The sequence below is a fragment of the Pinus tabuliformis genome, chromosome 8 (assembly GCF_031772625.1).
Source record: "Pinus tabuliformis cultivar Carrire ecotype Pingquan chromosome 8, CPIR1, whole genome shotgun sequence".
NCBI lineage: Eukaryota > Viridiplantae > Streptophyta > Pinopsida > Pinales > Pinaceae > Pinus > Pinus tabuliformis.
Window position 1 is genome coordinate 205,073,729 of NC_142294.1, and position 26,302 is coordinate 205,100,030.

At 36.4% G+C, this 26,302-nt stretch overlaps 1 protein-coding gene across 1 annotated transcript; it reads right to left on the minus strand.

Moving 5' to 3' along the window:
• Positions 1-18,521: 18,521 nt before the first annotated feature.
• LOC149234837 (putative disease resistance protein At5g43730) lies at positions 18,522-21,560 on the minus strand. The gene has a single exon (XM_089461250.1). The coding sequence runs from the start codon at positions 21,478-21,480 to the stop codon at positions 18,637-18,639; it is 2,844 nt and encodes a 947-aa protein (XP_089317376.1). The 5' UTR covers positions 21,481-21,560; the 3' UTR covers positions 18,522-18,636.
• Positions 21,561-26,302: the final 4,742 nt, after the last annotated feature.

Consider the following 26,302-nt stretch of genomic DNA (forward strand, 5'->3'; position numbering starts at 1 on the left):
AGAGAGCCAACATCTTGTGTTCTTGTTTTTATGTTTTGGTAACAGTTTGATGAAGTACACACATATGCACTAATAATAATAATAAGAATAATAAGTTAATAAGGAAAAGTAAAAATGCTCTACAAATTGTTATCAAGTAATGAAGAATCACACTACACTACTTTTCCCTAGATTCTTCAACATGGTATCAGAGCTAAGCTAACACATCAAGGAAATGGAAACTCAAGAACACTCATCAAGGAGAAGCATATACAAAGTTGAAGCATCAAGCCTATAAGTCTCAATCACTTCAAGAATAAGAAGGGTCTACAATACATCATTCATCAAGAAGGTCTACAAAGCTAGAAGAAGAACCTTACATAAAGGCACCTACAAAGAACAATAGATTGAAGCAGGACCTACATCAAGCTACAAGTCTTCAAAGAAATCTCATCATATAGCAAGTCCACTTGGAAAAAGAAACTTGAAGAATATCAATATCCAGGGAAGGCAAACCATCAAGTCTCCAAAGAGGAAGAAAATCCACTACATCTCAAAAATCTATCAAGTAAGTACATGTCCCCTTCTGAATATACATCAATGTCTTTTTGCAAGGAAAGAAATAAATTGGTAGGTACCAATAACTTTCTTGCATGAAAGAAGAGGACTAATCTACTTCTCAAGAAGAATGAACTCCTAGAACATGCTAAAGGGAATATCACTATCCCTGCTAAGGAAAAAATCAAGCCTTAGCCAATTACAATAAGGATGAGAAAAGAGCTCAAAGGATTTTGATAGAATCAATCAAATACTCTCTCATTCCCTTTGTCTCCAAATTCGAGACATCAAAAGAAATTTATCATAAGCTAGTAGAGCTATTCTCGGTATCCACAACCGTAGAAGTGATATCTCTGAGGAATGAATTGTACAAGATGAAGATAACAAAGGAAGGAATAGCTCCCTACTTCATGAGAATGTCTTAAATTAGATATCAACTTCAAGAGCTTGGGGAAGTCATGTATGATAGAGAGATGACAACTGTATTACTCAATGCTCTACTTGAGGAGTGGGCAAACTTCACATCAAGCATATATGCTAAGAAGAAAGCAACCACTCTGAGAGAAATGTGGTCTCTATGCAGAATAGAGGAAACCAGACTTAAGGTAAAGGAAGATGTGGGATCAAAGGAGCAAGAATTTTCTACCATGGCCAAGAGGAAGGGTAAATTTGATAAATTTGGTCCACGAAGAACAAACAACAAAGACATGTCCAAAATCAAATTTTTTGGATGCCAAGAATATGGACACTACAAAAGGAATTTTCCTAAGCTTAAGAAGGACAACAACAACAAAAGAAAGTGGGAAGAAGCTCACAGAACTCGAGAAGTGAAAGAAGAAGGAAATAAGCAAAAGAAGGAAGATCCTCCGGATCTCTACTATGACTAGGTCAAACTCTTTACTTCTAGATTTCTTTCAAAGTTTTGAGTATGATAGGAGCATGTAGGAATATATTAAAAATTGCATGGCTAGAAACATCCTCTAGAATCTAGAAGCATGATGTATATAGAGTTCTAGATACTCATGAAGATATAACATTTATGATAAGAACAAAAATGCATGAGTAGAAATATCTTCTAGAATATAGGATCATGCCAGATATAGCTCAAGATATTCATGTAGAAGAAGCATACCTAGTATAGGACCTCATCCACGATTACAGAAAATTGATCATAAAAAGGAATCTTAGAAGACCTCCATCATCACAAGAAAAGAAACATTTTCAAGGCAAGGACCTTTAAGATCCTATGATGGAATATTTAAAATAAGGTTCATGGCCAAATCAAATGTCTCACTGGGAATCCCATTCACAGGATTCAAGAAAAGGATGATATGCAAGCAAGCTAAGATGAAGCAAGAAGGGTCACACCAAGGAAAACCAAATGAAGCTAAGATAATCAAGATGAGGTATGTATGCATCAAAGTTTAGTCATGTTATAATTTGTATATTATTGAGTCATGGGTATAGTTCTATAACATGATCAAACATGAAAGAATCTCTTTCACCAAAAAGATGCTCAAAGGCATGTACTACAATGCAATGAAGGTCTACAAAAGAATATGCTCACATAAGGAGTATAAGATTATTGAGTACAAAGCAAGAAGAAATGTTGACTAGTCCAAGAAGCAATCAATGAAGAAATGTTCTCACAAGAAGCATAAGATGGTTGACCTATCTATATAAGAAGAATAAAATGAAGAAATAAATCAAGCATGTGGAAAAACACCATGATTTCCGAGAATAACTATCTGACAAGATACTTTGAAGATATCTCCCGAAAAGAAGGCAGGACCACTCTGACAAAGGAAGGACCATTGACACCTATGAAGGCCTTGGAGATATAAAATATGCAGATGACCGATTCCACTCTATGAAGATGTCGTGATGAAGAAACCGTCTAGCAAAAAGCAATGTTGAAGCAATATCATGAAGTCATGATGGGCTACTAGGTCTAAGCATGTAAAGAAGCAAGTACAACGAAGCATCCATGAGAAGAGTATTCTGAAGCATGGACAAGATGACAAAGGAGTATGAAAAATGACAAGAAAACCTAATGAATGACAAGAAAGCCACTTTCCACGAAGGAAAAAATGACATAACAAACCAGGAAGGAAAGTGATCGATGGATGTTTCCCTACCTAGAGGAAGTTCGAACAAATACTTCATGACATCAATGAAAGGAAGAATATCAAGCAACTGAAGGACCCACAAAGAAGAAGTTGTTGATGAATGAAAGAGTCCCTAGTTAAGAGGGAGCTCTGATAGGTCCCTAATCAAGAGGGAGTTTTGGATCACCCCTGATTACAAAGGAGTGACAATTGTGTTTTCCATTTCATGGGTCATGCACCAGGACTAACAGTCGTAAGTCTAGATGAAGGCCATGAATGGAAATGTAGACACAAGATAGACACAACATTCTTGTCTTCACTTGGGAAGAAATAATGGGAGGATTAGGTAATCATTTGGCATCCGACACCCTTTGAGGATGTGTAGGGCATCCAAGACAAGAGTAGGCAAGAGGATCGATATTATTTGAGGGTTGGGAACCCAAGATAAGAATAGTCCTAAAAGGTCATACTCAAAGAACACCTGGGTGGGTATGTGACTTGAGAGACAATGATGAAGGTGTATATGAATCATTGGTCTCACTAGCATTGTAGCTCATGGTCTCATAGAGAGATGGAGATGTTAGTCAAGGCCTTGCACTATGACAATGCTGATGAATATGATGTTATAACAGATGGATTGCAAATCTGGTTTCTCTTATGTGAATTCTTCAATATTGATAATGGCCAAACACCTTGTAATAATGTATGAATAAATCCATAGTTAAGAGGGATTGTTGAAGGAAATGTAACTAGGTTTGGTCTTCATAAATGTACTTGTGATAATTGTACTTATTCAAGAAAAGAAATATTATTTTTATAATATATGTCAATGAGTTTCTTGCACATTGAAATAGGTCTAACAATATTTAAAGTGCTATAGGTGAGTCAAATAGTCAAAAGAATAGGTTGAAGACCTTAAGGACATGTTATACCTTGTATGTGTATGTATTATGGTCAAGAGAATACCTCCAAGAAAAGTCACAAGCCTCCTCCAAGCAACAACATCATAAAAAGAAGAAATTTGAAGCATAAAAGTTAAGTCAGCCTCAAGTCGTCTAGTTGGCCTCAAGTCATCTAGTCGGCCTCAAGTTGGCCTAAAATAAGGAGCATAATCCTATATATAAGAGTCATTTCACCTCTCCAAGACAACATAATTCATCTCTGAAATCAACACAGAAAACAAGGAAGAAAAAGGGTGATCAAGTGACAAGAAAGGGAGCCTCTAGTGCAACGTACAAGGATGAATCTAGGCTAAAGTTGAAGGGACTGTTTTCTAGGGTAGAAAATAGTCACACGTGTGAGAAACAAAGCCTCTTCCTATGGTCATTACAACACTATCATTACAGTCACATAATATCATTGGTTGGGAAATCTAAGCAGGCCTATAAGGCCCCTCACTCAAGCGTAGAAGGAGCTCTCTCAAGCGAAGAAGGAAGAGGTCTACATCACAAACAAAATAGTCACACGTGCGAAGGTAAAGAGGTTGTCCCTGCTATCATAACAACCCTCCCTTGACAGTCATAAAAGTTCATTGGTTGGCTAAGAGAGTGAAGGGATCACCATAAGGGAAGGGTCTCATCAAAGGTATGTCTTCTAGAGAAAGTATAACAAGAATTACCAACAATTTAAAGAAGAACGAAGTGTCAGAAGAAGGAAGATGAAGTGCCAGAAAACATAGTGTTGGAGGAAGTGTCGAGAAACAAAGTGCCAAAAGAAGTGTCGGGAAACAAGGTGCAGAAAGAGGGAAGGACTTGACTTGTGCTTGGAGGATATCCTTGTCAGGGGTCTAGGGTTTGGCATTGATCAATAGAAGCTTCAATAAGAGAAATTCACTAAATGGTTTTCCTCTCAAGAGAAGAGAGGTTTTGGCCCTGGCAGAGAGCCAACATCTTGTGTTCTTGTTTTTATGTTTTGGCAGTAGTTTGATGAAGTATAAACATATGCACTAATAATAAGAAGAAGAAGAAGAAGAAGATAATAAGGAAAAGTAAAAATACTCCACAAAATGTTATCAAGTAACGAAGAATCAAACTACACTACTTTGCCCTAGATTCTTCAACATCAAGGGATTCTTAAGATTTTGAATTAAAGCATGCAACATTTCACCAAAAGTTTCATGTAAAGATATGTGTTTAGACAAGGGATATAGAAACCCTAGAAAAACATATTGAATACAATAACCATAAAAAGATATTCAACAATAAAATTAATCACAATATATAAATGAACAATCATTCATTATCCTAAAATGGTGTCTCCAAAATAAGGACTAGTCTCCAATAGCAAAATATCCACAAAGTTCACATCTCCACAATAGTAACAAGGTAAAAGAGTTAGGTCGAATTCTTCTAGAAAGCTGAAACAGTCCACAAGTGATGATGAAATAAATCATGAGGTGACCTTTTATTTATATGAGGTGTACACACATTATCACACTCTATGCAAAAAGGGTCTCTAGATTCTAGCAAATATCAAAAGGAATAGGGGGTAGGATGTAGGATGGACTAGCATCACTATGATTTAGGATTATTCCCTTCTTGGCACAAATATCCACAAGGTTAGAATGCCTAAACAATGTATACTCAAAATGCATATTCAAATGTGTATTCCTAGTCCTAGTCCTTGATAGATTCCAAAACATCATTTGGGTCAATGATCTCAATCCATATCTGATGCAGGAGCAATCAACCCAAGAAAAAATCATTGTAATTAAGTAGACAAGGGGTAATGTGTTTTAGGGAAGTTAGTTCCCTAAGTCTCAAGTTAATGTAATATTTAGGCTTTTAAGTGATTTAATTAGATAATGAGAGGAAGTTGTAAATGTTCTCAAATAAATGAGAACATGAGTGGGCAATAATGACAAAAGAGTCTAAAGTCAATTAGGACTCTTTAAGCAGTTCCATGATTCGAGGGACGAGAGAGAGCTTTTAGGAATTAATTTTAAGTAGAAGTGGACAGAGGATTTAGGAGTCAGTTCAGAGGATTTAGGAGTCGAACCAGGATTAGTTCAACAGAACTTTTTGGGATATATGTAAGCCTATGGGCAGAGCGAGAGAGGAGGCCACAAATAGTAAAGGATCAGGCCATTGTGAGACACAGAGTCTCAGATATGTAATTGACTGTTTATATTTATATATATAGATGTTTATTCCTGACTGTGTCAATGTGTAGAAGAGTATTTCATGAATGAATTACTTGTGAATTTGTACGCTCTGTAACAGGTTGCAGGTAGAATTCTGAAGGACGTAGAGGAACAAAATGATTCAAAGGAATCATCACTGGTCTTAGAATCCAGTAGAAGATCAGAGTTAAGCTCAGAAGAAGTTGAGCAATGGAAGCAGAAGGCAGAGCACTGAAGAACTGCGCAGAGGAGGAGAACAATTCGAAGGAATCGTAATGGATTGTTGAATCCACTTAAAGGGTCAAGAAATGCTCTGAATGACATTGGAAAAAGGATTATGCAAAGTTGAGTTCGAATTAGAGCGGCCTAGTGGAAACAGTGCAGGATGAGAACCATTGAAGAAACCCGAAACCATAGAGAAAATTGAAGAAAATGACGAAAAAGCACAAGCAAAGATATGGGCGAGAAGTGAAGTATAGCTGCATAGGAGTCGTTAGATTTGTGAGATCAACGGTCCAGATCATATCACATTGGCGAAACCCTTTGGGTGCTATCGAACCCTGACCATCGACAAGAGCGATTGCAATAATGTGATGCACCATGGACCATCGGATCGAGAGTCCAGATCGACAATTTAGATGTGATTGACGATCGCATGTCAGAGAGGTCAAAGGGTTGGCTACAGTGCTATAACAAAGGGTCGATACACCAATAGCAATAATGCATTGATCGGAGATCGGAGGTATCAGTAATCGGAGTCAGAGGAGTAGTGATGTGGAGAGACTAAAGAGCAGACCCGACGATATATATAGACACGGATTTATAACTTTTGAGATCCGGATTAGGTTCTTGAATGGGTTTTTCCTTTGTAAACGGGATAGTAAAGAATTAAGCAAGATGTTGTTCCGGGAGGTGATATAATCGCATATCGGGAAGCGGAAGGAGTATGGGCTAATATGAACCACGGAAGGTCGATACCCGATTGCAATAAAGGTGTATCTCGTAAAACATGACAAGACTGTACTAAAGGTGGAAAGGTATGTTTTGGGTGTATTTTCCTTTGTAAATGAGTTATAAGGGAAATAGCGCTAATAAAAGGTTTTGTGGAAAACATATATGTGTAGCAATGTTTAAAGAGGGAAGTTACATATAAGTGGAAAAAGGTTATATATGTGGGCTTAAGGAGTTTAAAATTCCCGATAGAAGGGTTAAAGTAGGGTGATTAATTTCCTTTCTAAAGGAAAAGGTGGGTTAATGTGTAGACTTTTGTAAGTCTATAAATCATTCCGAATGAGACTAAAAGAGGGCCTTAACCATTTATGGAAGAAGATTTAACTCCTTTGTGAGTTAAATACCTGGTACAGATGTGTTTATGCATTTTTATGCATACTGTGGGTAAGTGGGGGTAACCCTGCACCATTTGGTATCAGAGCCGAATCAACAATTGGGGTTAAAATAGAAAAAAGAAATTCTATGTGAAAGAGTTAAAAGCAGAGTTATGCGTTAAGGTGTTTATGCAGACAAGGAAGGATCATATTCTAATCTGACAGAAGAAAGGCACACAGAGGTGATGTGTAGTAGAACTTGCAGATGTAAGAGAAACAGGAAGTCCATTCAAAGTACAAGGGGAGTGGTGAAAGAAGATCATGCTGAGAGCTTGAAGGTGAGGTAATATGTTCTGTTTTAAATTGAGAATGTGTGTTTTTACACTAATGCACATGTGATAGCAAGAGAAGTTTCGAGAGGAGAATCAGATATGTTCTTGAAGACAGAGTAAGGAAAACACTCTTAAGGAAAAGTGGCAGTGAATCTGAAGAATCCAACAAGAGATTGGACATAAAGTACAACTAAAGTGTTCTCAAGAGAGAGTGAGAGATTACAGAAGCCTAGAAGGAGCAAAGGTGTTGCTCAAGAAGAGGTTCCAGACAGAGGAATCGTGCTTACCAAAACACTAAGTGAGGTAAGATTGCAGCGAGGAGGACTAGCTATTGCAGAGGTTTGTTGCAGATAAGTGAGGAGCTCATGAAGAAAGAGGAGAAGAAGATGACTACTGATAGTCATAGCAGAGGTTCAGAGAGAAGCCGCAACAAAGGATACGAGAAGAAGGATGACAAGGAAAATGGCAAGAAGATGAGTCAAGAGGAGATTGACAAAGAGATTTCAGAGTTAAAAGAACAACTCGATACATTGAGGATATTTGAGGAAAACCAGAGACTAGGTTGGGTCTTGAGGAAGAAGCCAGTGAAGTGGCATAAGTTGCAAAGAAGGCTACAACAAAGGCAAGTAAGGTGGTCAATGGAAAAACTCAAGGAAGCTAAGTTGGAAATGGAAATGGAAGAGTCCATTTGTGAACCAGAACAGGGAGAAATTCTGGGAGAGAGTGAAGATGAAGACTTGAAGACTGAAACTCCAAGTGAGGCTATAGGGTCACATGGTTTTAAATCTGCTACAATTTGTGTATGTTTGTAGGTGAAATATGTAAAGAAGGACAATTTGTTGATATTGTCATAAAGGATAAAGAAGACAAGCAGAATCCAAATTCTATTTTGGAAAAAGATGAGATAGATAGGTCTCATATACAGTTGAGGAAAGATATCAAGCAACCAAGTGAAGGGCTTGAGGAGATTGAATAGGAGACCATCGAAAAATTTCTGAATCATATGAAATATTTAGAACAACAAGGAGATATGATGGCTGAACCATCAAGTAGGACCACAGGGTCTTATGTTTTTAAGACTGATAGTTTATCTGTGGATGCAGAACAAATGCAGGAGAATGATAATGCAGATGGTGAGACAAGGATAGCTCTCGGAGAAGATAAACAACAAGAGACCAAAGGCAAACTTGAAGAAGAGACTATGTTAGCTGAAAGCATAGTAAAGGATCATCAATCCACCATAATGATAGGCACAGTGGAAATAGCCATAGAAGCCGTTGAGAGTCGAGACAGTCAGTAAGAAAGAAGGACATCTACTAAAATATGTTAAGAAGGAAGAAGTCTATGCAAAGGATTTAACCTTGGGAGAAGGAACACTAACAAAAGAGTGTTTTGCAGAGGATGAGCAATATTTTGAAGCTGTCAGAAGTATGGAGAAGTATCTTTCAGGAGATAAAAACTCTAAAGTAAAGGAGGATGGAGAATGTCTCTTAAATGAGAAAAGCAGTAATTTATTGCAGCAAAAAGAACTTAATAATGCATTGATATTTGAAACTGTGACAACATAGGAACAAGTTCTTGTGGAAAAAGGAGATGAAGTTCAGTTTGAGGGGCCGATATGTAGAGAAATAGTTGAGACTATTGAACCTTATGATTTCCAAACTAATAATTTGTGTATAAATGCAGGAAACATAAGTGATGATGAAATACTTGTGAAGTGTCACAAAGAAATTGCATTGTTGGAATATTTGCTAGAAAATTCAGAGTATGACAGTGTGATTGTATAGGAAGAAGTTCACGATAGTGAACAAGAGAAGGAAGACATCATTAGAGCAGATGATGCGGAGGAGAGACTAGTTGATAGTCTCATGAGTTCTTTTGAGAATTCAAAACAGCATACTGATGTGCTGACAGAGGAGAAAGAAATAGAGCAGCAAACTAAATTGTTGCCAAAGGGAGATAAGGCACATAAGCCTTATGTGTTTGATTTTAACAAGTGTTTTGTGAGTGCAGGTTTTGTTGCAGATGCTGAAGGAAATTTGGCACAGATGAGCAGCCAAATGAAGATGAAAGAGGGTAAGGATGATAGGGAGGCAGTCAGCATAGGAAGCAAAGCAAGAATAACAGAACAAGAAGAAGAAAAACAATTTAAAGAATTAGTGGACAACAAAAAACAACCTGAGACAAAGAGAAGGAGGCAGAAGTAAGAAGCAGAACATGGACCAGTCCAAAGATGTGTCGGAAAAAGAAATTGAAGAAAGGTGGCAGCTGATGATGAAGCAATGCAAATGGAGGAAAATGGTAGCAGTAGGGAGCATGATCAATCAGAGTTTTAATTTGATTGACAAGAAGAAGAAGATGGAGAAAAAGACAGCAGACATACAATAGCAACAAAGGTAAGGCATTTGGGCAATGACAGAACAAAGTATGGGATCCAGGAAGACAAAGATCAGAAAACAAATGATCAGGAGATCATGAATATTTTCTACTTTGGGAGTCTGATGCAGGAGCATTCAACCCAAAAGAAAATCATTGTAATTAAGTAGACATAGGGGGTCATGTGTTTTAGGGAAGTTAGTTCCCTAAGTCTCAAGTTAATGTAATATTTAGGCTTTTAAGTGATTTAATTAGATAATGAGAGGAAGTTATAAATTCTCTCAAATAAATGAGAAAATGAGTGGGCAATAATGACAAAAGAGTCTAAATTCAATTAGTACTCTTTAAGTAGTTCCATGATTCAAGGGACGAGAGAGAGCTTTTAGGAATTAATTGAAGTAGAAATGGACAGAGGATTTAGGAGTCAGTTCAGAGGATTTAGGATTCGAACCAGGATTAGTTCAACAGAACTTTCTGGCATATATGTAAGCCTACGGGCAGAGCGAGAGAGGAGGCCACAAATAGTAGAGGATCAGGCCTGTGCGAGACACAGAGTCTCGGATATGTAATTGACTGTTTATATTTATATATATAGATGTTTATTCCTGACTGTGTCAGTGTGTTGAAGAGTATTTCATGAATGAATTACTTGTGAATTCGTAGGCTCTGTAACAGGTTGCAGGCAGAATTCTGAGGGACGCAGAGGAACAAAATGATTAAGAGGAATCATCATTGGTCTTAGAATCCAGAAGAAGATTAGAGTTAAGCTCAGAAGAAGTTGAGCAGCGGAAGTAGAAGGCAGAGCGTTGAAGAACTGCGCAGAGGATGAGAACGATTCGAAGGAATCGTAATGGATTGTTGAATCCACTTAAAGGGTCAAGAAATGCTCTGAATGACATTGGAGAAAGGAGTATGCAGAGTTGAGTTCGGATTAGAGCAGCACAGTGGAAACAGTGCAGGACATGAACCATTGAAGAAACCCCAAACCATAGAGAAAATTGAAGAAAATGGTGAAAAAACACAAGTAAAGAGATGGGCGAGAAGTAAAGTATAGCTGCACAGGAGTCGTTAGATCTGTGAGATCAACGGTCTAGATCATATCGCATCGGCGGAACCCTTTGGGTGTTATCGGACCCTGACCATCGAGAAGAGCGATTGCGATAATGCAATGCATCATGGACCGTCGGATCGAGAGTCCAAATCGATGGTCCAGATGCGATTGGCGATCGCATGTCGGAGAGGTCAAAGGGTTGGCTACAGTGCTATAATGAAGGGCCGATAGCGATAATGCGCTGATCGGAGATCGGAGGTATCAGTAATCGGAGTCGGAGGAGTAGTGATGTGGAGAGACTAAAGAGCGGAACCGACGATATATATAGACACAGATTTATAACTTTTGAGATCTGGCTTAGGTTCTCGAATGGGTTTTTCCTTTGTAAACGTAATAGTGAAGAATTAAGCGCGATAGTGTTCTGGGAGGTGATATAATCGCATATCGGGAAGCAGAAGGAATATGGGCTAATATGAATCGCGGAAGGCTGATACCCAATTGCAATAAAGGTGTATCTCAGAAAGCGTGACAAGACCGTACTAAAGGCGGAGGGGTATGTTTTGGGCGTATTTTCCTTTGTAAATGAGTTATAACGGAAATAGCGCTGATAAAAGGTTTTGTGGAAAAAATATATGTGTAGCAATGTTTAAAGAGGGAAGGTTACATATAAGTGGGAAAAGGTTATATATGCGGGCTTAAGGAGTTTAAAAGTCCTGATAGAAGGGTTAAAGCGGGGTGATTAATTTCCTTTCTAAAGGAAAAGGTGGGTTAATGTGTAGACTTTGGTAAGTCTATAAATCATTCTGGATGAGACTAAAAGAGGGCCTTAACCATTCATGGAAGAAGATTTAACTCCTTTGTGAGTTAAATACCTGAGACAGATATGTTTATGCATTTTTATGCACACTGTGGGTAAGCGGGGGTAACTCTGCATCAATATCTCTACACCTACAATTCAAAAACATGTGTCCCTTATGTTATCACTCAATGATCATATCAACTCCTATGTTGGGTCACCCAGATACCATGTTTTTTCCAACCTTTCAATTCACTTTTAAACCATATTTCTTTTTCCCATACCCTTACTTTAAACTATTTCAATGATTACATCGGGTTTAGACTTATTATTTTACAATGCATATCTTTTAGTGTTTTTGAGTGAATTTATGATTAAATTTTGGAAAAATAGCACGTTTTCACTTATATATGTAAGTGGGATGAGTTTCATGATGTTTGTAGGTGTATTTGAAGACTTCAACAAAGTCATATTTGACCACCAAGCCTCAAATTCGAATTTCGTCTTCAACTCCTTGAAGATTTGATGAAGATTTGTGAGATTCCTTCAAGCATACTTTATGGAGAAGAATTATGGAACTTTTGATAAGATTTCTTGTCAAATATATTAGAAATTTGTGAGAGGATTTGTAGAGATGTTACTTGCTAAGTGTTAGCACATGGTTGTAACCACATGAGACATTTGTGGATTTATGAGAGATTTGTGGATCTCAAATCTTTTTTAGATATCTCAATTTTATGTATAAATAGGAGTGCCTCCTCCATTCCAAGAGGAGGACTCTTGGAGCATGTATCCAACTTATGATGGAATAGAATAAAGCTTCATTTTACATCAATTTCCATTCTATAGTTTTAGATGTAAATTTCTTTAATCATTTAGATTTTGGACTTGATCTCATTTTTAGTGATTAATTTTGGATAAAGAAGGACAAACCAGGCCTCCAAGTATGAGCCTCTTCTTTGTGGACTTGGACTGAAATCTCTTTCTATGCATTCATTTCCTCTTGCTTTCTTAAATCATTTGTTTTGCTTTATGGTGTGTTTGGTTTTAGTTGAAAAAGAAATCAAAGGAAGGACAACCATGATCTCTAGATATAGAGGCTCTTCTGTGTTGATTCTGATTCAGTTAAAATAATTATTTTCTTATTTATGCATGTAGAGAAAGTTTTCATGGATTTATGGAATAGTTTGTCACTTTGATCTTAGGAGAATTGAGCTCACTCCAAATGGATCAATGAAGCATTTTATTTCATTACAAATAGTTGTGAATATTGGTTAGATTTATATGTTGGGTTATAATCTTGATTTTTGATAGGTCCCATGAAACATTACGAAGAGACCACTTGTAAGGGAGTTTAATGTTTTCTGGCCTACAACAACCAAGTTTTCTTAGCTTAGAGTCAGTTGCCCACTCCTGCATATATTTTGTTGGCATCATCACAAGCTTACGAGTATCCCTAGTTGATAATTTAATGAAAGAAATTTAAGCAATTGACTTTCCCAACATCCTCCTCCCAACTTTATAATCTCCTCAATGGTTTACACCAACACATCTTTTTGATCTCTTTCAAGGTTGGCCAAATCTCCTTTCTTTATCTCATCCTATGCATTGTTCCATATTCTAAATGCATATCGACGCTAGATTTATACAAGATTTACACACATTTAATTTTGTTTCTACTATCTTCTTTTAAGCGCCACTACTTAGACCATTATTGATATTCCAACACCCCATGTAGGGATTATGCTTTCATCTCAATGGGGATTGGTAACATACCCCATTCCACCATGAACATCTTTATCTAGATAGCTATGTCTTCAATCAACCATCTATGTTGTCCTCTCTTGAAAGTTTCCAATGTCTTTATTAATGACCAATGTCATTTCACTACAAACTCTAAAGCATAGCCTTTCATAGCACCTTCAAATGAAAACTTAACATCTTGGGTCAACTTATGGCCATTACCATTGGATATTTATTAAGTTATTAGTGGTGCACTCAATTCTTGACCATGGAAAACAATGTAGATTCTTCTTTGCAAGTCTTTCCATCCATTCATGCAAATTCACCAAGAATTCAAGCTTGGAAAATCTCATCCAAAACACTCAAACACATATTTATTTTTGAATATTGCAACATATTTCCCAAGTATGCACTTTCTTGGCATGCATGAATTCTCACTTCCAACCAATATTGAATCTTAAATTGGTAAGAAAGAGAGAAAATATGAAGTTTAAATAGTTTTGACCAACTATGTGGAAATTGATGCCTACTAACTACTTGGGTGATGGAGTCTAATAGAAAATTACTATGGAGATATCAAACCCTTGAAAGGAGTAAGGAGGGAGACCCTACGTTTCCATTTTTAAAACCCTAGCTATCATTCAATACAGGGATAAAATCAAGAGAAAATCTCTCTAGGAGATTATCAAGATTCTGAATTAAGGCATGCAACATTTCACCAAAAGTTTCATGTAAAGATATGTATTTAGACAAGGGATATAGAAACCCTAGAAAAACATATTGAATACAATAACCATAAAAAGATATTCAACAATAAAAGTACTCACAATATATAAATGAACAATCATTCATTATCCTAAAATGGTGTCTCCAAAATAAGGATTAGTCTCCAATAGCAAAATATTCACAAAGTTCACATCTCCACAATAGTAACAAGGTAAAAGAGTTAGGTTGAATTCTTCTAGAGCGCTAAAATAGTCCACCAGTGATGATGAAATGAAGCCTGAGGTGCCTTTTATTTATATGAGGTTTGCATTAGGGGAATTTTGAGGTATAAAATGGGCCTCCTAAAGAAATTATAAAATAATAGTGGAAATAATAAAATAAGATTACATTACATCATCAAATTTTAGAGGGAAAAAAGAAAAAAACTATTTTTTCAACTCGTATTTTCAACTTATCTCCCTATGGGTTTAATCAAATTTCAAGAGGCAACACTTATTGGATGAAAAATTTGATTCCTCATCCAAGGAGTACCCATGTTGCATACTTTCGATGGACCCTTCTACACGAAAAATGAGAAATACATGAAAAATGTGATTGCAATCACATTTTTTCATGTATTTCTCATTTTTCATGTAGCAGGGTCCATCAAAAGTATGTAGCATGGGTACTCCTTGGATGAGGAATTAAATTTTGTATCCAACGAGTACTCCCGCTCGAAATTTGAGTAAAACCTTAGGGAGATAAGTTGAAAATTAGGGAGATAAGTTGAAAATATGAGTTGAAAAAGTAGTTTTATTATTTTTTAATATTTTTACTTTTTTACTCCAAAAAGAGTGAATCATCCCCCATGGTTGACATCATCATATTGAATCCTATTGGTTCTTATAAAGTTTATTTTTGTTGTACATTTTTCTTAGGAGGCCCATTTAGACCTCAAAATTTCCCTAATGACGCACATTCTCACACTCTATGCAAAAAGGGTCACCAAATTCTAGCAAATATCAAAAGTAATAGGGGGTAGGATGTAGGATGGACTATCATCACTATGATTTAGGCTTGCTCCCTTCTTGGCACAAATATCCACGAGGTTAGAATATGTAAACAATGTATAATCAAAATGCATATTCAAATGTGTCTTCCTAGTCCTAGTCCCCGATAGATTCCAAAAAATCATTTGGGTCAATGACCTCGAGCCATATCTCTACACCTACAATTCAACAACATGTGTCCCTTATGTTATCACTCAATGACCATATCAACTCCTCAAAAATTCCTCCCAACTCTATAATCTCCTCAATTGTCTACACCAACACATCTTTTTGATCTCTTTCAAGGTTGGCCAAATATCCTTTCTTTATCTCATCCTATGTATTTTTCCATATTCTAAATGCATATCAGTACTAGCTTTATACAAGATTTACACACTTTTAATGTTGTTTCTACTATCTTCTTTCAAGCTCCACTACTTAGACCATTATTGATCTTCCAACACCCCATGTAGGGATTATGCTTTCATCTCAATGGGGCTTGGTAGCATACTCCATTCCACCGTGAACATCTTTATCTAGATAGGTATGTCTTCAATCAACCTTCTATGTTGTCCTCTCTTGAAAGTTTCCAATGCCTTTAGTAATGACTAATGTCATTTCACTGCAAACTCTAAAGCATAGCTTTTCATAGCACCTTCAAATGAAAATTTAACATCTTGGGTCAACTTATGGCCATTAGCATTGCATATTTATTAATTTATTGGTGGTGCAGTCAATTCTTGACCATGGAAAACAATGTAGATTCTTATTTGCAAGTCTTTCCACCCATTCATGCAAGTTCACCGGGAATTCAAGCTTGGAAAATCTCATCCAAAACACACAAACACATATTAATTTTTGAATATTGCAATATCTTTCCCAAGTATGTAGTTTCTTGGCATGCATGAATTTTCATTTCCAACCAATCTTGAATCTTTACATTTTCCAACCTCCAATGTATCTCCTTTACTATGCATTTGTTATGGTTGCAACAATAAACAATGTTGTTGGCTCTATGGTAGACTCAAGGTTCGTAGGAAGTGTGTGACATAAGCATGATGTACTTGAATGTGTCGAGTTTTTCAACCTTTGGGAGGGAGGTAGTCTCATCCAAGGCATGCTTGATAGTTGTTGTGTTAGTTATGTGCAAAGTATTAAAAATTTAATTGTGGTGGAGAATTTATTAACCTTTAATCACATTCATTTAAACAAATGGAACTCAAAGTATGCATAGTAAAGAGACAAATGAAAAAAATCATCCAAAAATGGCACAAGCACATGAATTAGGGTATTTTCTAATGATTCAAATATTATGCCTACTTATAGTATTATAGACAATTATTCTAGTTTGAAAAGTCATACATATAGGATGTAGCCAAATATTCAATTAAAAACATTTAATTTACTATTAAAATTAGTAATTTTTTTGGCGAATATCATCCATTTAATCATATATGTGTAAAAAGAAGGTGAATATTTAACCAAACCTGTGAATATTTTTTAGAAATCTAAAAAAGAAAACAATTAGCTAAATTTCGCCCCAAAATTTTTCCTTGAGCTAAACAATCTTTTGTTGTATTAGGAAAAATAACATTATATTATCATACACACACCATGTAAAAAAAGGAGCACGGGTCTCTCATAACATAACTCAACATTGACAATAATAACTAATTTTGCAAGTAACCTCTACTTTACATAATAATTCTCATATATATAGGCCAAATAAGTGGTTATAGAAGATTCTCTCATAACATAACTCAACATTGACAATAATAACTAATTTTGCAAGTAACCTCTACTTTACATAATAATTCTCATATATATAGGCCAAATAAGTGGTTATAGAAATTCTCAAAATATATTGCTCCATAAACTTTGCATATGACTCCATATGGTTCCATAAATTTTGCATATTCAAGATTATGCATGTTCATATCTTTTGTTGAACTTGACTTTAAGCCAATACTTAAACAAAACTAGGCCACAACATAGTATATAATTTATGCATTGTGTAATTAATTATTTTTGTGTATTAAGGTGAAATTTAAAAAAAAATGATTTAATGTATTGATATTAAATGAAATCAATGATTTTGAACTACAAACTAATTTTTGTATAAACTAATAATATTTGATGGGATACTTAGTTTAGTTAATTCACTTTTATCAATTAGCCACATGTTTCAATGTTTTGAGCATTGTGAAACTTAAAATTAATGTTCATGATTTTTATAGTGAAACTAGTTAGTAAACTAACCCAAAAGTACCTTTGGATAAACTAATTTGTAAACTTTATGATATAAGAAAGATTGAATAATATTTGATTGAATACTTATTTTAGTTAATTCATTTTTATTAATTGGCCATCTTTTTCAAGATTATGATTTTTATTGTGAAACTAGTTTGTAAACTAACCCAAAAATACCTTTGGATGAACTAAATTGTAAATTTTATGATATAAGGAAGATTGAAGATGAACATTGTTTCTTTGCTCTTATTTTTCTCTTAATAATATAAAACATAAATTTCTTAATTTCATAAATTAACTATTCTTATAATAATCTTAATACATGTATACACATATAAATAAATTCCCAGTGCAATAAATTTTAATATTAAAGATTGCAAAAATAAATTTTAAATATATAAAATTTAACAATTACTATTATAATATTTGATTTTGTATTTTTAATAAATGATATAAAAGTAATATAAAATATTTAAAATTATTTGGGATCATATAAATATATATTTATATATTAAAAAATTAATATTGAAATTAATAAATTATTTAAACACTAATTAACTTTAATAACATTTTCATATCTATATATAAACTAGTCTAGATTATCAATAGCTAAGAGAGATCAAATCTCTTTTCATTTTAAAAGAGATTTGCATTTCAAGAGATTTGATCCCTCTTGGTGACACTTGATAGATATAGAGTTAAAATAAATTTAGACTAGTTTAATTATTAATTTAATTTTGATTTTTAATTTTATATAATTTGAGATATTGAAAAATGTTTTAATTAATAATTATAATTATTTTATTTATTTATTTTTATTGTTATTTAATTTAACTAAATCAAAATATTTACATGACATAACATACATAACCTCTCTCAAAATCCAATAAAATAAATAAATTTATAATTTAAAAATTATCAATATTATTATTGAAAAAAACTTATAATTTAAAAATTATGAATATCATTATTTTTTTGAAAATTCATCACTTACAGCATAATAAAAAAATTATATTCACTTGCAACATAATAAAAAAATTATATTACATTATATTCACTTACAACATAATAAAAAATTATATTACATTTCAGGATCATCTAAAAATTATATTCCCTTGCAACATAATAAAAAAAATTATATTACATTATATTCACTTACAACATAATAAAAAATTATATTACATTTCAGGATCATCTTCTTCACCCTCCTTCATGTTCTTCGAATTCAATAGCTTCGTCATCTTCACCATCCAGATGCCTTAAAAAGGTGAGAGAGTTTGGATTTTACATCATCATTCTCCCAACTTATTCCATCCCACCAATCTGACTCTCCTTCAATTACCTTCAACTTAGGTAGCTTCTCCATTTCTTTTGGCATTCTCCGTAACAATGGACATTCTTTGATCTCTATAACTTCCAGATTAGGCATTGTTTCTTCATTCCATACACTCCATGGTCTTGCAATACTCACTGCCTTCTTTAAACGATGAAGATCCAATCTCCTTAACATTGGAAGACTGCTGATCTCAACAACCTCCAACTGAGGGCACCCGGAAATCTCTATGTGCTCTAAATCAGTGAGCTCCTCGATTCTCAATGTCTTCAACTTGCCGCAATCTTCAATGTTTAAGTACCGCAGTTGCGGCATTGTTTTTGCATTGCACACTATACTCTCTAAGCTCTGCATGGCATATAGAAATAATGTCTCCAACTTCGGAAAACCGTCACGTGCAGCCTCGCTCCCAATCTCCAAGGCTGGAAGCTCCTCTAATTTCATACACCTCCTCAAATCCAAATACTTCAAATTTTGAAACTGACAAATACAATTTGGTAGACTTACACCTTGATAGTTGACTAACCGAAGACTCTGCAACTCCTTCATGCTCTGCATGTTGTGTCGAAGGATATATCGGATATATCGCGCCGCATCATCTCTATTTTCATCTTCGCCCCACTCGAACCATAAACATAATTTTCTCATCTTTGACCACGTACTCATTGAACCCCCTTTAATTTCTGGCTTTACCCTGACATTCAACTCGATCAGATTTGAGAGATCTGTGAGATCCATTGAGTTTAGAGGCAACACCAGTTTGTTCAATGAAGTGAGTTGATAGATTTGATGTGGAATCACCCTGACACCTTTGGCAGAACCCCATACTGTGAGATGTTTAAGATTTTTGAGCTCCCCTATCCTATCAGGTAAAAAATCTAGACTTTCACAGTCGTCGAGATTCAAAAATTGAAGATGTGAAAGGTTGCATATGCTATCAGGCAAGTGCTTTAACCGCTTACAACCCCTCAGATTAAGAAACTCAAGCTGTGTAAGTTGCCCCACTGTTGTTGGTAATGTTTCTATTGAGGTGTCCGACAGATCCAGAACCTTGAGAGACATGGAGTTTACCAAAAACCCCTCTGGAATTTCCTTCAACCGTCTGTTTTCGGCCAACACTAAACTGACGAGTGTTGGACACTTCAAATCTGTTGGCAGATCACTAATTTCATTGCCGAGAACGGAGATTCTTTTGCGATCCCTGGTCTCTTCTTCACATGGAAAATGTTGCAGACCTTGACCTGCTTCAAATAACCAGTTCTGCTCTCCTTGGCCTACATAGATTGCCATATCCCGTAGTACATCATGAACTTTTATATCTGACTTATACTTATCTACATATTCAATCAAGCACCTATCTACGAGTGCTTCTATGTATTCCCGCCCAACATCCATGAAGTAAGTTGTCCCCTTTTGAGGCACCAATCTTTCTGCTGTCCACATCTCCACCAGCGTCTCCACATCAATCTCTGCATCTTCAGGAAAGGCAGCACAATATAAGAAACACATCTTCAGATTATCGGGCAAATCATTGTAGCTCCATCGTATGCGCTGATAGAGCTCTGCATCAATGGTCCTGTGAGTGGAGGGGAAGGATGGATCTACATTTTTCATCAAAACTAAAGCGCGACTCCACTCATCAGCAGTCTTTTTCCGAGCCATAGTTGCAGCAACTGTATTTATTGCCAAGGGCAACCCCTTACACTCCAAAGCAACTTGTCTAGCAATAACCTCTAGATTATTGTCTGGAGCAGCCCCACATCTAAAAGCTCTTCTCCGGAACAGCTCCCACCCTTCCTCTGTGGACAGGGGTCGTATCATCATGCAGTACTCTTTTTCTGCCATTAGTTCGACTACATCTCTGTAGCGACTGGACATTAAGAGTTTGCTGCCGTTATCATGGCCAAAGTTGATCCCAACTTCATTCAGATCAATTGGATTCCACGCATCGTCCAGCACAAGTAGAAACCTCTTATTTTCAAGAGATGCATACAATTTCATCTTTCGCACATCAACAGAAGAAATTCCCTTCAGATCTAAACTCAGAGACTCGGCAATGGTATCCTGGAGACTTTGAATCTGATAGTTTTGAGAAATGGTATACCAAATGACGAAATCGAAGCTACCACTCACCTTCTTCTTGCAGTTATTGTAGATGAGTTGGAGTAATGCCGTTTTGCCGACACCCGCCATGCCCCACACGCCAACCACACGAGCCAAGGGATGAGGTTCGTCAAGCCATGCGCTCACCTGCCTCTGAGCAGCCTCGATGCCAGTCCCCACAAAGCCGGATTCTGGAAGAGGTTGAAGAAGCGCATCTGCTTGAGGCTGTGCGGACCCCACAATCTGTGCAGTATCAGCAACTACTGAAAGAGCAGACTCAAGCTGTCGGAAGAGCTCACCAAATCTGGTCTTCCATTCTCTGATATCCGCGGGGATATTGGGGCTGAAAAAAAGGCAGCAACCGCGACACCGTTGTCGCTGTGTGTTGGCGCGTTGGATGAGAGTTTTGACTTCTTCAAGGGCATTGTTAATCCTTCCCAAACAATCTTCCACCAAATCCGGCAGCTTCTTTTGTTGATCTTCGAATTGGGTTTGAATATGGCGCAACGACCCTTCCATACGGTCGAGTTCATTGTTGAGAAGTTGAAGGTTCTTCCCCAACTCCCTCACATCCTTCAATTGTTGGCCCAGGAGACCGATAATGGCGTTAGTGGCGTTTGTGACTAATCCGGTACCAAAATCCATGGCCATGTTAGCAAATGGCAGAGAGAGAATGGAAAACCTGTGAAGATTGGAACGAAAACAAAGGGCGCAAGACAACAGGGTCGAAAGAGGAAATGGGTTGGATGAGGTGCGATACAGAATCCATGAATTATTGAATAGATATAGGTATAGGAAGAAGCGTTGGTTGTTTCTGATGGTGGGGCATGGGGCATCCATTCCAAAGAAAAGAAAAGAATGGAATAATGTGAAATGAAATGAAATTTAATTTTAACATACACGTGCCCAGTAAGCCTCAGTAAGAGAAAGAAAAAGTTAGTGCGCCGTGGGCCCCGAGGGCATAATAATTATGGTACAAAACTCACTTTGTAAAAAGTTTATTCCATTACTATCACATCATCATTGTTGTCATTGTATTCGCTTGACCTTCTATTCAATCGGACTACTTGAATGGGGAAAGAAAATATCGAGCACATCACTATTTCACAGAAAATTAAAATTAAAGTTATTCCAATATTAAAGTATCCCAACGCTAGCATACCCTGCACCACTGGACATCAATAATGACATAGTAAACAAAATATCGGGACATCACTATTTCACAGAAAATTAAAATTAAAGCTATTCCAATATTAAAATATCCCAACACTATCATACCCTGCACAGCTGGGCATCAATAATGATAGAGAGTAACACAAGTGTTGGATGTTTGTGCATTAAAAAAAATGTAAGTAAAATAATTCAAAGAGTTCTTTTTTAATAACAAATAATGGTAATAAAAATGACACTCATACTTAGTGTCCCTATTATTTAGTATAATTATTAAATATTAAAAAATATGGATTAGTTAGCGGTCACGTTTGAATAAAGGTTACAGAGTGGCTATAATTATTAAATATTAAAAAATATGGATTAGTTAGCCGTCACATTTGAAATTTGAATAAAGGTTACAGAGTGGCTATAGTTATTAAATATTAAAAAATATGGATAAGTTAGCCGTCACATTTGAAATTTGAATAAAGGTTAGAGTGGCTATAATTATTAAATATTAAAAAATATGGATTAGTTAGCCGTCACATTTGAATAAAGGTTACGGAGTGGCTATTCTAACTTATTTTAAATATATTTAAATTAGAATGAAAAATAATAAAAACACATAATTTTATATTAATAAAATTTACAATTAAAATATCAAGATAATACATTATTGCATTATATTTGGTTAGGATGAGATATAAGATTAATTATCTAGAAGATCAACATAATCATTAGAACAACACAACCATGAAATTTTTAGATTATTTCTCTACTTCAATTTTCATTTCTTTCCTTTCATAGCATTGAGAGACTTTTGGATTCGTCACTTTATAATATAATAAAAAAACATTTGGACAAAATTTCTTAAGTAGGCTCTTTGATTTATGAGAAGAACTAGTTTTGGCCCTTGCATTTTAAAATTTCCCAAAAAAACATTACTCAATTTAATATCATTCTTGTGATTCTTTCAAATTAGATGAGGTTGCTATTAAGTTTTCCACTCTAAATCATTTTGTGCAAGTACCTCAAGTAATCTTTACACTTTTATCATTGCATAATTATTATGTCACTGCTTGCGCGGTGACATCTATGATCGGTCGAGTTCTATTAGTTTGTTCATGCTACAATTTTTTTTTCATTTTTGTATAGTTAACATTATACTTTTCCTTGAAAATTTTCAGGTGACATAAGCCCGTTGTTGCATCCCCGTCTACAGGTTTCGAGGGTGGACGTCATCCCAACAACGGACAGATTAGTATAGGTACAATGCAACTATGTCGAACATAAGCTTGCATTGAATGAGTCATCCCATCCCTCCGCCATTTTGTACTTTCCCAAAAATTTTCATGAGCTCCTCAATCTCCTAACCATGTGATCCTATTGTTGGAGATCGAATGCAAGAGTTTTGTCTTGAAATAAAATCGTCCCCTATAAAATTTAAATTATTTTTAAATTTTAAATAATTATTAACTACCCTATTATGTAGCGTGAATGTTAAATATTAAAATTAAAACAATTTAAATCCAACGATATATACACAACATTAAATGCTACTTACCATAGTGGACATCCAAAATTTAATTAAATTGGACTTCACTTTTTACAAAAAATCAAGCTTCTTATCACTTGTTGCTAAGTCTATGGTGGTTCAAACGGATATATTTTTACAAGCCTAACTGTATTCCCATATCACGACGCCAGAGATTATTCCAGATCTCGACTATCTTTAGTGCTTGTTCCATTATTATTATTATTTTAGCAGCATGTAGTTTGTTATTGTACAGGTAAAGAATGCAGAGTTGCTAAAAGATATACCATTGTGCAATAGGAGACTATAGTACAGGGCCGCCAAATATGTCTAGATGGCAGGGTGCTCACCTTTTTTTCCTTTTTAGCAGAGCATTCGCTTAGTAGAGCCAAGGTTGTAATCCAACTACCATTTTCAGTCGTCTCTCGCAGTGGCTATAAACTACCTGTAGCATCCATTTATAATAACAGTGGAGTTGAATATGAGAGTATCAATGGAGGCTAATAAGCGTTTACCAAGGTCATGGCTCCTCCTAGTCGTCCTGGCGATGGTTCAACAATTGCTTACAACAAATCAAAGCAAATAACAACACAATTCCAAACTCATTTACATTTACCGAAATAAGTGAAGGTCGTGGCCTTTTTTCCACTCAGCCAAAGTAGTGTCACTCTCGACTATAGTCGGCCCTGACTTGAAATCAGGTCGCCTCCTGATCCAGGTGGATATTGGTGGCCACCAGCGAATTCCACTTGGACCCCCACCATTGCTTCTTTCAGCTTTTCAGTTTCCTTTAATTGTAGCATAGTTTACTCTTTTTAGAAGTTTTTCAGGTCCTAAACTTCCGGAGTCATTTTGAGGCCCTAAACGACATTTTTTAGAAATCTACCACCAACGATTTTGAATTTAAAATCGTCTTTTCTGTCGTATTCCTTGGAGAGATCTTTCCAACAGGCTATCATGCGCATCAAACGGAGATAATATGACCAAGTCGTGACCTCGGGAAGTTGGTTGTCCAACTCATCCCAATGGGGCCCATAAACTCTTGGTGTTACATCTTCTTGGGTTAGGGTTTTGGTTTTTTAGGGTTTGATCTTATTGTTCAATAATAAAAAGGCCCTTGAGCCTCATTTTAAGGCAGTTCAGAGGCATGTAGCCACCACATCTCTTCTCAGAGATAAGCTACCATCACCCTAGTTGGTTTATTTTCATTCCTATTTGTAAGAATATTTCAGTATTTTACATTAATGAAATGAAGTATTATTTCTGCTGCATCTCTGTGTTTATGGTTATCTCTGTAATTTGTTGTGTTCATGTTTAAATCTGGATGAATGGTATCGAAGCGGTTTGCTTTTTTTTCTTTGGTTTTCTTTGCATGTCCCCAACGAGGTTGGGATATAAGGAGTTAGGGCTCAAACTGGTCGAACCTTTGCAAGATTAGCCTCACAAATCCCGACGGCCTCCCATGGCAAATGAAAAGAAAGATGAGGGGGCAGGAGATCCTTTCAAAATCTTGCTCAAAGAAGCCCTCGAGCGACAAAGGAACACGATGATGGACAACTTTGCCCAGATCCTTCAGCAGCTACCCAGGGGCGACGCACCGGCTTCTAACAGCTACTCTGGAAACACCACATCGTTTAAGGTATAAGTTAATTTTGAAATCCCCATATTTGAGGGTCAGATAGACATAGATGTTGTCGATAAATGGTTAAATATGCTAGAGGGTTATTTTTTTGTACATGATTTTTCCAGTTGGGAAAAGATTATTTTCGCTCTTCTCAAAGCAGCCCCCCACGTCAAGGATTGGTGGGAGACCTACTGTGACAGAAGGATGAAAGTACAGGCTTACTATTTTCAACCGCACCCACTTGGAATTCATTTCGGGATGCCATCAGGGAGAAGTACTACCTTGTCGAAAGCTATGAGGATCAATATATAAAGTGGACCACGCTGTGGCAGGGAAGGGACCAAGACATGCTGGAGTTTACCAATATTTTCCATACCCTTCGTACAAAGTTGGGTATTAAGGATACAGAGCAACATTTGGTACTCAAATATCGTGGCTGCCTACACAAGTACATCCAGGAAGAAACAAAATTCATGAACATCTCCTCGCTTGGCACGGCATACCGATATGCCGTCAAGGTCGAGACAAAGTTTAAACAGAAGAAGCGAGACTTTGGATTTATGAATCCGAAGCAAGGGAAAGGTGCCCCCAAACTGCAGAACAAAGGACAAAGCCAAGGCGGGGCGGCCCAAGACAACCCGCCAAAGCTGCAAGCAAAGAACAGGATCGCGAAGCCGAAAAAGGACACGAGAAAGTGGTGTGAGTTCCATAAGATCTCCACTCACAACACAAGTGAGTGTCGGGCCAAGTAGTCACTGGTGGCTGAGCTAAAGGTTTCAAAATCAGATGCATGTTTCGACTTTGAGTCAGAACCCGACAAGGGGAATGACAAAGGGAAGCATATTATCGATGTGGAGGCCAACGCCACCATTGCCACCACGAAGATCCAGAAGGAGGAACCTGAAGATCCAGAGGAGGAGGAGCGTCTCTTCCACTCCCAGATGTGGGTAAAGGGCTCCCTGCTACAGTTCATTGTCGAGAGCTGGAGCCAAAAGAAACTCATTTTGGGAGAGGTCATGAAGCGACTGGGTTTACCGACCACAACACATCCACAACCGTACACCATTGGGTGGCTTCACCAAGGATGGGATCTTCTCGTGAGCCAATAGTGTCGCCTTCCATACAACATCAAGCCCTTCACGGATGAGGTATTGTGTGACATT

What these genes read in the sequence shown, in the direction of transcription:
- LOC149234837 (XM_089461250.1), bottom strand. Translation starts at nt 21,480, where the DNA reads ATGGCCATGGATTTTGGTACCGGATTAGTCACAAACGCCACTAACGCC.